At 42.0% G+C, this 12,281-nt stretch overlaps 1 protein-coding gene across 1 annotated transcript in view; it reads left to right on the top strand.

Moving 5' to 3' along the window:
* LOC119742865 (fermitin family homolog 2-like) overlaps positions 1-12,281 on the top strand; it is a 91,123-nt gene that overhangs the window by 26,199 nt on the left and 52,643 nt on the right. Inside the window, exons 3-4 of the mRNA XM_038219088.1 lie at positions 4,831-5,070; positions 5,926-6,328. Coding sequence (XP_038075016.1) covers positions 4,831-5,070; positions 5,926-6,328 — 643 coding nt within the window. The remainder of the gene's footprint in view (positions 1-4,830; positions 5,071-5,925; positions 6,329-12,281) is intronic.

Here is a 12,281-nt window from a genome sequence, read left to right as displayed (position 1 = left end):
GGGCGCTTTGTTACCACCTTTGAGAGCCCCAGTGGACGTGCTGGTTCACGCACTTATGGCGCCAAGTACATGTATGCCCGGGCCCGCCAGCAATACGTTTGAAGCCCTCCCAGTGGTTTCCCCAAACTCCCCCGTTTTAACCATTGAGGGGGTGCTTGTGCACGTAGTCCATTACATTGAATTTGTTACAGAATGAGTTACGGGATCCAATCAATGAACAAGTTTCACTGAGAAGGCCTGAACATGACTGCTGATGTGAGGAGTATTTAACATCATGAAACATCAACACTGAAATTTGCCAGAGATGAAAATTTGTGTTCAAGATTTGCAAATTTGCCAAGCGAATACTTGGCGTGATGTCAAAAATTACATTCATGTTTGTATTCTTGCCAAATAGTAATACTACCCTCAGAATTGGCTTCATATTGTGGTCACCAGATTTAATAGTCTTCACACAAGTATAAAATCAACACTTGCCACAACCTTTTGCCATGCCTTTTGCCATGCCTTTTGCCATGCCTTTTGCCATGCCTTTTGCCATGCCTTTTGCCATGCCTTTTGCCATGCTTGCATGCAGAAATAGGTAATGCTGTGTTCAGTACAAATTTTTCTAAATGAGGCTTTACCTGACCCGCTATGTGGGGGAGGTGGCTTCGCCGTCTGTCGCCAACTTCGCGGGCGAGTCCCCGCAAAGTGGGCAATCAACCGTAGCAGCCTAATTTGCATGAGCAATTGGTTAACACACACATGTACTCCCTTTGCGCTTGTGATGTACATGTACCTCCTTTCCCTAATTGCTGGCCTCTGATGACAGAGTTTCGGAAAGGAGGTGCAAGACACACTTTACTTGCATCAACATTGAAATGCACTCAAACCCAGCGATGAAAGACAACCATACTTTCATGAGTCCAGAGATCACTCAGCCATGTTTCAGGGCACCACAATGCTAAAGTGTGTGTACAATTTTCCACACACTGTTTTTCTTTGGTAACGTTGGATATTTTCTGTATCATTTTGGTAATTATGCATATCTGCATATTGTTCAGTGCTAACTAATTGTACATTTTTATACATGTACATACTACCGGTACGTGTATAAATAGAATGTCTGTAGTTGGTAGGAATATGGAGGCTTAAGAGATCAGTGTTAGGCCGTGTCCGTATTACTTGGCTACGGCTTGCATTTACACACAAGTCTATGTGAAGTGGCTGCAGCCGCTTCCCATAGACTCGTGTGTAATTTCCATTACAGTGGCATTCATTGGCTCTTGGCATGAACTGAAAAGGACGATGTTGGGCCCAGACACAAAATGTAGAATTGTAACTTTTGTACAAACAAAGCATTTACATGTATAATATGTGCAGTGTCCATGCCAAAATGCTCGGAACACTGCTGACCAGACTAACATAGTACCCTCCTGCTCCTCACTTTAAGGTAAAGGTAAAGATCCCATAGCCATTACTGGCAGTAGGGGCAGTGGGATGTTAGAGGTCCACTGTGTCCTGGGCGGGGCATATGTGTGGCGGGGCCCAGTCCTCTCCTCTTGCCGTCTTACCTCCCCTGAACGAATCAGGTACCCATTTTACTGTAGGGTCGTCAGAGAGAGTTCTCCAACTGCAAGAAAACAGCAAGCCTCTCCTCCCCCACAAAAAAATAAAAATAACTAAATAGGCCTACCCTTTTAACACTTTTTACAAATTGTTGCCTTGATTGTTTTCTTTCAAAAAGTCCAGAAGGCAAACATGCAACTGCATCATGTTCTTGTTTAAAATACATGGATTAACCACAGGTTTATATTGGGAGCAACCATGCTTGAAATCATATTTTCCATTTGTTGCGGCCGAATTGCAAAAGCACACACGCCTAAGAATGCACTCAGTATGTGCAGAAATTAATGTACCGTGCCGGTAAATTTGTCACACAGCCAAATGTACTTTCTAAGATGATTCCTTCGTGAATCATTCTAAAGGGCCTGGGAGCCTTAACACAACTCAACCACTGTCCTCTCCTCACCCTAAATATTTATCCTTAAATGCACGGCACACAATTTTGCCGTCTTAATCCGGTTAAATCAGATTTTGTTCTCTTTTCTTTTTTGTCCCGCCGAAAAAAGGAAAAGGGTCAACAGAAAAGCCGCTAATCGGATTTCCGATTCTTGGGTGACCCATAGTTTGAAGATTGAAAGGCCTGTTGCCCTTGAGTTATGTTATGACTCACGAGGGATAATGGAGTACTTAATTAAATATCGCCGGGGCTAAACATGTGCTGGACAGGGCAGTGGTAGGCTCAAGATAGGAGATCCGCTTCAAGGCACGATGGTGTCATCACCAGGGCTCTGTAAATAAACTTGGCCTGGGACTTACAAAAAAACATGTTGTTTTTTTTAATGTTGCAGCTACATGTACATGTACATGAAGAGTGGAGTGTTGTATCATTCATTTAGGTTTGCGGGGGTGAATGGCCTCAAATTCTTGCATGTACTTTTCAGTTCTCCAATTGGGAGTCTCTTCATGCATGTGGTCTACGCAATGGTCCGGATTTAGCCTGTTCATTGGCATAACGGGCTAATTCTATACAATAGCACTGCCCGGTTCAAGTCAGTGAGTCTGTGAGATAGGTACAAAGACCCTCTGGGATCAGTAAAAAAGCAGATAATTGAGTAGAAAGTACATGTAGTACAATTTGTTGGGTCAAGCGAGCGGCGGGCTTTCAAATCCTGGCCAATTACCGAATTCATGTCTATGCTTTAATTACATGTAATTGGAAGGATTTAAAGCTATAGTCCATCATTTGCAGCTATCCGAAAAGTAACTGGCGTAATTATTGTTGAAAAACATACTTGGTTGAAAGATAGTAAGGGGACTAAACTCTCTGTGAAATTATTCTTTCTGGCAAGCTGTCATTTTGAAGTAATCAACGAAAGAAGGCCTTTCCAACGGTGCGTCTTAAGACGCAACGTTGGAAATTTCCGTTAGTACTAGTTCGTTTTTGTATTCGGCGAAGCGCGCGCAAGCGTTGACATGACGCACACGCGCGCGCGGTTGCTATAATTCGTTGGATCAGTGCGCGACATCGCGTAGCTGCATTCCGCTCAGTGAGAACGTGTCTTGGACGCTGAATTCAGGCCCAATTCAAAACATGATTCAGCAACTTTTGATTTGAAATTGAGATCCTAGAATGCTGTTGTTCTCGGAATATACAACTGAAGCTGAGCTGAAACTTCCTCAGGTTAGTTGTTCAGTACCCTTCTTTAGATTTTGAGCACTTTTGTTGCTTCAAACGAACAAAATGCACAAATTACAAATGATGGACTATATCTTTAACAACCATAAAGCTTAACCCTAACCCCTAGGCCCTTTTTGCTGGGAACCATCCTAAATCCCCCAAAATCCTCCAAAAATGTGCACTTATGTTCAAATGAAGGCTAGCCATTGCCTCAATCCTTCAAAATCGTCTGACAGTGACCGTGGTGACAGTCATGCCTCTCAAAGTGTATTCATCCTCAATCCTCCAAAATCCTCCTCTTCTTCAAACACCATTCATCCTCAATCCGCCAAAATCGACCGGTACTGAATGTGCATTCATCCTCAGTCCTCCAAAATTGTATGTTGCATTCATCCTCAATCCTCCAAAATCCTCCACAACTGCCAGGAGGACTTTGGAGGATTGAGGTTGGAATAGGAACTAACAAAACGGATACATTTCTATTTCCTTGTTAAACTTGGCTGCATTTGTGTAGTTCCTACAGATGGTGAGAAATCTTTGAAGGCGAAAATGACAGTGGCCATGAAGGAATTTGTTTATGTTGATGGATTTCCTCTGGAATGTTTATCAAATATATAAATATTAAAAAAAACCCAATTATTGTATGTGTAATCAAATATCTCTAAGCAACATCTTTTTGTTGTTCAAACTGGAACGTAATTAGAGTGACTTTTTTGAGATATTTTCAGTAGAAATCCAAAACATTGTAGGGCAGCGTTTCAATGACATCTCAGGAGAGGGAACCGCTACTTTGATCTCTCTTGGCCATAACTGTCACCAGATGGTTTATGTCAAACAAACAGATGGGCTGTGAAGTTGAATGTGTCAGTGTGATCATGGTGGAATGGAGCAATATCCAAATATCAGCATCGATGCAGATATTGAAATGGCAGTTTCTGAGTACAGGCATATTCGTGCTTCATCCAAATTCAGGCTAAGGTTCCACATGTCCTTTTCACTCATACAGTTGGTAAATTTTCCTAATTTGAACTACATACATACACATCCATCATTTCTGCTTTTAGCAAAGGCACTTGAATCTGTTGTCTTGTTTGAGCCTTTTCCTGCCAGATCCCTTAAAATCTATCGGGGGATTTTGGAGGACTTTGTTAGACTTTTCATGGAATTTGATGGCCCTGGAATGTTAAGATCAAATAATGTGTCATTGGGTTTTGAAAGATGAATGGATTTTGTAGGAGGTTCCCATTAAAAATGCCAAGGTGCGTAAAGGTACCCCGGTAATTCGTGTTTTGCCTCTTACCGCTGTGGCCCGGCTTCAATTCCCAGCTCGGGTCGTATGCGAGTAGAGCTGTTCGATGATTCTCTCCTGTGCCATGGAGGGTTTTTCTCCGGGTTCTTCAGTTTTCTTCCCTCTGCAAAAATCAACACTTTTGATCTGGCTGTGCTTCATAAGATATGGGTCTTATGACGGTTGCCTATGGCACCTCTACATGCCTTTACAGCTCGACCACGTTGTAGCTGCGTTCTTCGCATTTTAGCTTCTGCTGTGAGTAAGGATAATTTATTACCCTCCAAATTAATTTTTAAAAATTTTTATCTTGCAGATTTGAAGGAGCAGAGAGATTGGTCAGATCACGCCATTTGGTGGTCAGAGAAGAACCAATGGCTGAAGCGGACTGGTTCCACACTGGACCAGTGCCATGTCCAGGCCGATGCCAAGCTGCAGTTCACACCCATGCACAAGACTTTACGAGTCCAGATGCCAGACATGCAGCTGGTGGACATCAGAGTGGATTTCTCATCGAATGTCTTCTCGTCTGTGATAGAGCTCTCTAAAGAAGTCGGTAAGGTCAAATGTTCACTTCCAAGGTTATGAAATGAAGTGTAATGTCAAGGACAGAGCCAATTAACCATGATATCTAATCACTGATTCAGAGAAATGATCCAAAAGTACTAGTCTGTAATCTCCTTGACCATTACTAGAGGATGGTGCACAGTAAGATTTGAAAAATAAATTGTCGGGTTTATTCACTGAGCTCTTAAAAGCTCTGTCACAGACATTACATCATGCTGGAATTGCCCACATGCTAATAAATAAATCAAAGGAGAGTCTATTATAAGCAGTTCGAAACATGTGGCAGAAACTTTCCTGTCCTTTGGCAATACGAGTGTTTAAGAGCTGTAAAATTTGACCCTTGAAGAGGTTCCAACCAAGAACCACTGACTTAAAAGCTGTCTTTATTCGACTCTTGAGCTTGCTTTATGGCGGTATCTGTTTGGAATCCTACCACTGATTTTTCCTTATGGGTGCTCTTTGAAACTGGGCCCAGGATGGGCTTCGAACCCAGAACACGGGATGTAATCAAGTCCACCACAAGTCCCCCCATCCTTATTCAACTCATGAGCTATTCAAATGAGCTTTGACGAAGGAATCCATTTGTTACTGTTCATCCACTGTTACTTGTGACTGGACTTGTGACTGGACTTGTGATTTACTTGTGATGGACTCCACTACATCCCTACCCAGAACTAGCACTTTGTACTGGAGGTGTCTTATGTTTGCTGGAGGGCCGAAGCTGGTTAGAATCCAATCACTCAGTCCTTTCAGTCTCTAACAGACTTTGGCTCTTCTTTCATAATGAAATTGTTGTCGGTTGTATTACAAAAAAATGTATGCCAATTTGTAACAATGCTTTTAGGCATCCGACATCCAGAAGAACTCTCCTTCCTCAAGAAACCAAATGCCCGTGCCTTAAACGTTAAGCAGCGAAGCAATGGCCGGAAGAAGAAAGACCGGGACCGAGACTCGATGGCGTCCAGCAACAGCAATGAGGCGGCGTCCACGGGGAGCCTGGACGGCATCCCCCCACACACCCCGACCCGCAGGCCCTCCCCGGGGTTCAACCGGTCAGTCAACTCCACGCCGGGCCACAATGGCAACACCACCCTCTTCTCCATCCACAGCTCAGGGTCCAACTTCAGCGACAGCTTTGAGAACTTGAACATGTCGTTGCTGAACAGTCCGCAAACCCCAAGCAAGGAGGCGCGGGAGGGGCTGATCAAGCCCAACAACTACCGGGAGAAAGCCTGGATCAACTCTGGGTGAGTGTTAGCTGGTGTTTTAAAGAGTTGTTTTGTCTGTCTGTTGGTCTCTTTGTCGTATTGGCATGCTGTTGAAACAAGTTGTCACACTGTTATGTCTCAAGGCCAGTTCCTACTCATCCCGAAAACGAACGTGAATGCAAAATTGTGATGTCACAGCAAGTCATTGCGCTGCAAATTCACAAAAGTTCAATACACTTCAATTCCAGTCAATTTCACAGCGAATATTTCCTGACGTCAATATTGCTTCACTTTCAAACTCACGTGAAATAAAGCGAAAGCGAAATTTGTGACGTTAAGGCAAGTGGTTGTGCTGCAAATTCGCAAAAGTTGAACACATTTCAACTCGGGCAAATTTCACAGTGACTGTTTCGTGATGTCACATTTGCCTCCTGTTTGCGTGATGTACCGGGTATGAACCGCCCTTAAAGTTCCCCTTGTGGCTGCCTTAATTCTCGCAGACCAGCCCCAACTTCGTGGAGCTGCTGAGCAGATAATATTGTTTAGCAGCTTTATGCGCTAAGCAAAAATCAGCGGAGAACCAGTCACAGACAATAAACAGTGCATGACATTTTGGTTGGTATTCTGTTTTTGCTAAGCATATATGTTTCCGCGGTTAGCAAATTTATTTGCCTAACAGCCCTTGGCCCAATTTCATGCCTCTCCTAAGCACTGGATTCAGTGTGTGTGTGTGATGCTGCTCTGTGAAGGTGAGCAGAGAAGTTCTTAGATAACCCTGTGACTTATAGTGCAGTTAATGCAATACATTTTTACATCGTCTAGAGAACTTGTCGAATTTCAGACAAAATTGATTTCTTCCTTGGTGATTTCTTCCTTGGTGATTTAGCAGACTGATAACGTTTGAGTCTGGTTCCAAGGTTCCAAACCATAGGTTTCAATTAACCTACATACCCAACACCTTGGAAATCACGGAGTTTGTGGATGTACGGTACACTCAAAAGTACTTATGCTGATAGGAAGCTCAGCAGCACAAGCTCTGAAAAGACTGAGTGCCTATTGCAATTGACAATCATTGCAACAGCGGATGAATTCCTCAAAGGCTCATGTAGCTTGAATGAGAAGTTTGTAGAATGAAAGCACACGTGTAAACTGTTCATGTCAGTACTGTGAAGTAGGTCGCCACTCCCAGCTTCAACCGATGCTCAGCCAAGTTTTCCCAATTCCCAAGTTTGTTCCAATTCAACAGTCAGCTTTGACAGTTTTGAAATTAATATCGTATTCCCAAGTGCCGATGATGTGGAACATTGTCAAGTGCGTCCAAAGCAGTATTTATCGATCCACTTCAAAGCGGCCATTCACTGCAAAAAGGGGTGACTGCCCCTCGGGTGACTAATCCCTGGGAAAAAGGCACAGGAAAAACGTGCCAAACGTGTCTAGCTGTATTGAAGTACAACTTAATGCCTGTCATGCTCATATTGTTCATCTGTCAATTTGTCACCCTTGTTTTTAACATGTATACACGTACCTTCAGATACACGTATGCCAATTACATGAATCTGACAGTGTACTGTATGCCTTACCCATATTATGCTCATCTTTAGGGAAATCCGAGCAGAATTAATGATCCATTTAACTTTCCACGAGTGAATTGGGGCGTTGGAAATGGAAGTATGGAATTTAACACGGAAGGCAAACACCTTGTACTGGAAACCATGTACGTTTATGATTTACTGTCCCGATGCACATAAGGCCATCATGCTGTACAATGCTATATGGTAATATTGATATCTAATGTTATTCTTTGGATACAGCATTACACAATTCGGAAATGTTTTGGCTTTTTTGTTTTACAGTGATTTTCATGCTTTTAGTAATAATAACTTGATGCTTCTATAGCACTTTATACCAAAGGTCTCAAAGCGCTTCACAATATCCCTGTTCATGGGGCCGTTAGACCAGTTTCTGCAGCAGCTCGAGATCAGCGCAATCTGGTCTCTGCCTTCACAGGTACCCATGTATATTCCTGGATAGAGAGAGGCAATTGTAGTAAAGTGTCTTGCCCAAGAACACGAGCACCCCATCAGGTTTGGAAACCACATACCATGGCATATGAGTGGAACACCGTAACCATTGGACCACAGCGCTGTTGAGACTTTAAATGTATGATTTAAACTACCAACAGTTAAAAAAAATGATGTAATATTTACCAGCAAACCCCCCCCCCCCCAAAAAAAAAAGGAAAAAAGAAATGGTCTTTGAAGAACAGAGTCGGTCCATTTGTTTGGTGCCACTTCTTTTGGTGCCACTTCTTTGTGATCAGGCAAACAGAACAAACCGTATTTAGCATCGATCACGTTCACCCTTTACCCTTGTTTTTCCCTTATTCCTCTAAGTGAGCGGTGATATCAGTTGTCACGTTTACCTGTTACTTAGCCATGGCTAAATTTCCTGTGTTTGATTTTTTTTTCTGTTAAGTGTTAGGTGCCCTATGAAATGCCCAGAAAAAACAACAAAAATAATCGAAGCGTTCGTTAACACACAAGTGCTTGGTGCCACACTTCTGGCTCTGCCGTCAGCAAAACATAATAATAATTCACCAAATAGGGCAAATGGGATTGTAGCGTGGCTAATCCACCGTTGCCTAGCAACTGCACATTCAGGGAAATAAGATAGTTGGCTCCGGGGAACGGAGAAAGACTCTAGGGAGTGCCAGTTTCACGTAGGGGGCTGCTGTACTTCAATACCAGGGAGGGAGTTTGTGAGGGTGACGGTAGTTCCGTTGGTTCGCAGAATGGCGTAATATCTGATCCCCCTGGAGGTTATAGTCAGTGGTGGTAAACAGGAAGGGGAGAAATAGGCAAACTAATACCAGTGGGTAACATCAGTGTCGGTCAGGCATTTGGGGATCAATGTAAGGCATAGCTGCATGGGGTGGGCCGCGAATATGGCACAAATGTAATGTTGGTATCAAAAACTGAGAAAAAAAATACAGTATCCCTAACAATCCCAACTCCATCAAAATCCATCCCCTAATTTTGGGGGATATTGGCAGGCAAGCCATGAGTACCAAGTCCATCAAAATCCACCTATAGCAGTGGTGGATTTGGTCCTGAAGCATTATGTGAAGCAGAGTCAGTGATGGATTTTGGCAGACTTGGTACTGTTCTCAGTAAAACTCATTTGGGAGTTACACGTAAGGCTACTAAACCTTCCTCAATATTTTGTGTAGCGAAATGGTGATGAAATTTGATTTGTTACTTGGTATCCTCCAACCAATTAAATAGCCACGGACCACGCTTTCTAAAATCCAGTGGCGTCGCATTGGCAGCAGGAAGTTTGAACCTGATAGTTTAGAAAGGTCAGCAATTATTAGTAAATGAAGTTAAGCAAGTCCACCCATGATCCATTCCACCGTAATTGATCCCGTAAACTCTGTTATATTTTCTTCTTCTTTCATCAATCCACATTAAAGTAACTATTGCCTCCATGTGACACATTTCATTTCTGTGTTTGTACATTTCAAAATTTAAATCTTGACAAATTTGTTTTGAAGAAGGAAAAGTTTTCATCATCCAAACTTCTCTGATAACAAAATTACAAAGAAAATTATTATTACTAACAATTCTCCTTTAAACAGAAAAATGAAGACGTGGATAGAAGCTGAACACGTTTTTATTTTCATACCTGCACAGCTGTACATATACACGTTGGCCCTTTGCTGACATTTCCTAATCAAAAATGTAATGAAGAAATTCCTAAAGGATTGGCCGTGGAAATTGAATTCCTTTGTAAAGCGTCACTACTGCAGTCTGGTGAATTGAAGACTGAAGAGGGATAGTTTCTTGATAAGATAGGTATTAAAGGGAAATGAAAGAGTCGCTCAAGAGATATCCAAGAGGGCAAATTCTCAAGACTGAACAACATCTAGTTATTGCAGCTTTGAATAACATTGGATTGAGTCATGGTCCGTGGTGTACTCATGTAATCCACCAAGGTTTGTGCTGGGTCACCATAGTGTCCTCTTTGTTTTTAAAGTAAATGTATTGCTGTTTTACCTGTGACAGCATTTTTTAGAGTTGCTGCACGATTCTGCAGTAAGTCGGACAAAACTGTTTTCAAAATGGCAGGCGGAGTCGATTCAAAACGACCATTTTATGACTGAACAGAAAAAAATACACAAATAGCCATCGGAAAAGCCATTACCTAATTCTCGTTCAATGCATTAAATTATTTAAAACATTGCACAGCTGCGACAGTTTATTGCTCATATGCGCAACAATTAATTTGTTGCGTACATTCTACGCATGGCGCAAGTTGCACACTGTTTTGTGAAATCGATGTAGGCGAATCTGGGGATGAAGCCTATGCTTCAAAAACACCCTACGGAAGCAGTGCTCTGCACTTGTGTGTATTATCACTGCTTAGCCCATGGGCTGTACTTACTAATGGTAGGACGTTCGTACTAGTTCGCACTCTACAATTGTGTTTTGGTGCCGGAGGAATGTGGACGTTCATTATTGTAGAATAACACCAAATGCACCTGTGTGGTCTTGGGCTGTTTTGATTTCACTTGTTGCAATTTATGAAATGATTTTCTTAATAACAAAAGTGGGGTGACGTGTTGATATCGGAGCAAAGGAGCAAACATCAAATCCCTGTGTATTATAAATACCGGTAGGACCCTCAGATGCCAAAACAGCGTAGGAATTGGTCATGGAAAACGCCAATTTTGTCTTGACAAAGTCATTGAAAAGTCGTGGACTTTCATTTTAGAATTTCTGTGGGAAACCTTAGAAATGTAGAGCTCTCTATAGACCATTATCATGTTGCGGCCATCTTGATTTTCCCCCATTCAATTCAACGTAACCAAAGCGAGGCTGGAAGAAATCAAAGTCTGGTTCCTTTTTGCACAAAAACATTATCATTCAGTTCTGTTATTGGATACAGGGAACATGACTGAAATGGTGGCAGCATGATAAAGGTCCATGGCAGTCAGAAGCAGCAAGCAACAAAATCATTCAGGGAAATCTATTTTAAAATGTACATGTGCATCTGTACCGTACATGTACATGCTCTTAAAACTCATTGTTGATGCGACTGCGAGAGACAGCGTAAATCATTTTTGTGCATATTGCTTGTAGATGTCAATTTGGTAAGGAAAAATGTGTGCGAAAATGACGGCTGTAACAAGATAGTGTTGGTGTACATGTGTACTTTGTGCAACAGGCTTTATACAAGAGTACATGTATTCATGTACATTTTACTGGTTTTCAATTGCTTTCAGTTCAGCTCCAACTCTCATTGAAGTACTCATAGTTCTCTCAAATGTGTACAACTACCGGTACGCATGCACAGTAGTATTGATACAGTACTTCACTCCTAGTGCTGCATTTTCTCTAGTGCCAGGATTGTAAACAAAGCAGATCTCTTGAGGGAAGTGTTTAGGTACCAAACACAATGCCCACATCCCCTCTTGAAAAACACCACCACTTCTGAAATGTGTGGTGGGTTTACCTTGCGCTGCTAATCCTCTGACAATGGCCTGTTCAGGAAATGTATCAGATTTTACTCCAAAACTGGCTGTTGCAGGTTTGATAGAATGACCTAAAGTGAACTCGGGAAGTAAAAGAAAATTTCAGAGAATTTTAACTTTTTATATTTTCCTTAAAATGTTTTCTTATCATTATTGCATTTTCTATAAAACCGTGTCTTATATTTTGATTTACATTTACTGTACATGCAGAATGTCAGAGAAAGAAGCCACACTAAAATTCTCAAAACTGAATACAGTACTATTGTTGCATGTACATGTACAATACCAACAGATGTACAGTGAGTTTAATGGGGACCAAAACCTTGTGTTGACTAAAATGTCCTCACAACTTATTCCTAATAGTCCTGGCAAGGGTGTATTATTAAACAACCTTGATTTGGCTGGAGTTAAATCCCAGTGAACCGATTATAATGTCAAGTAAATGGTGATTGATGCGAG

The sequence above is a fragment of the Patiria miniata genome, unplaced genomic scaffold (genome assembly GCF_015706575.1).
Source record: "Patiria miniata isolate m_02_andy unplaced genomic scaffold, ASM1570657v1 HiC_scaffold_6, whole genome shotgun sequence".
Classification (NCBI taxonomy): domain Eukaryota; kingdom Metazoa; phylum Echinodermata; class Asteroidea; order Valvatida; family Asterinidae; genus Patiria; species Patiria miniata.
Note: the sequence above shows the minus strand (reverse complement) of the source record. Positions and strands in the feature narration are given on the sequence as shown.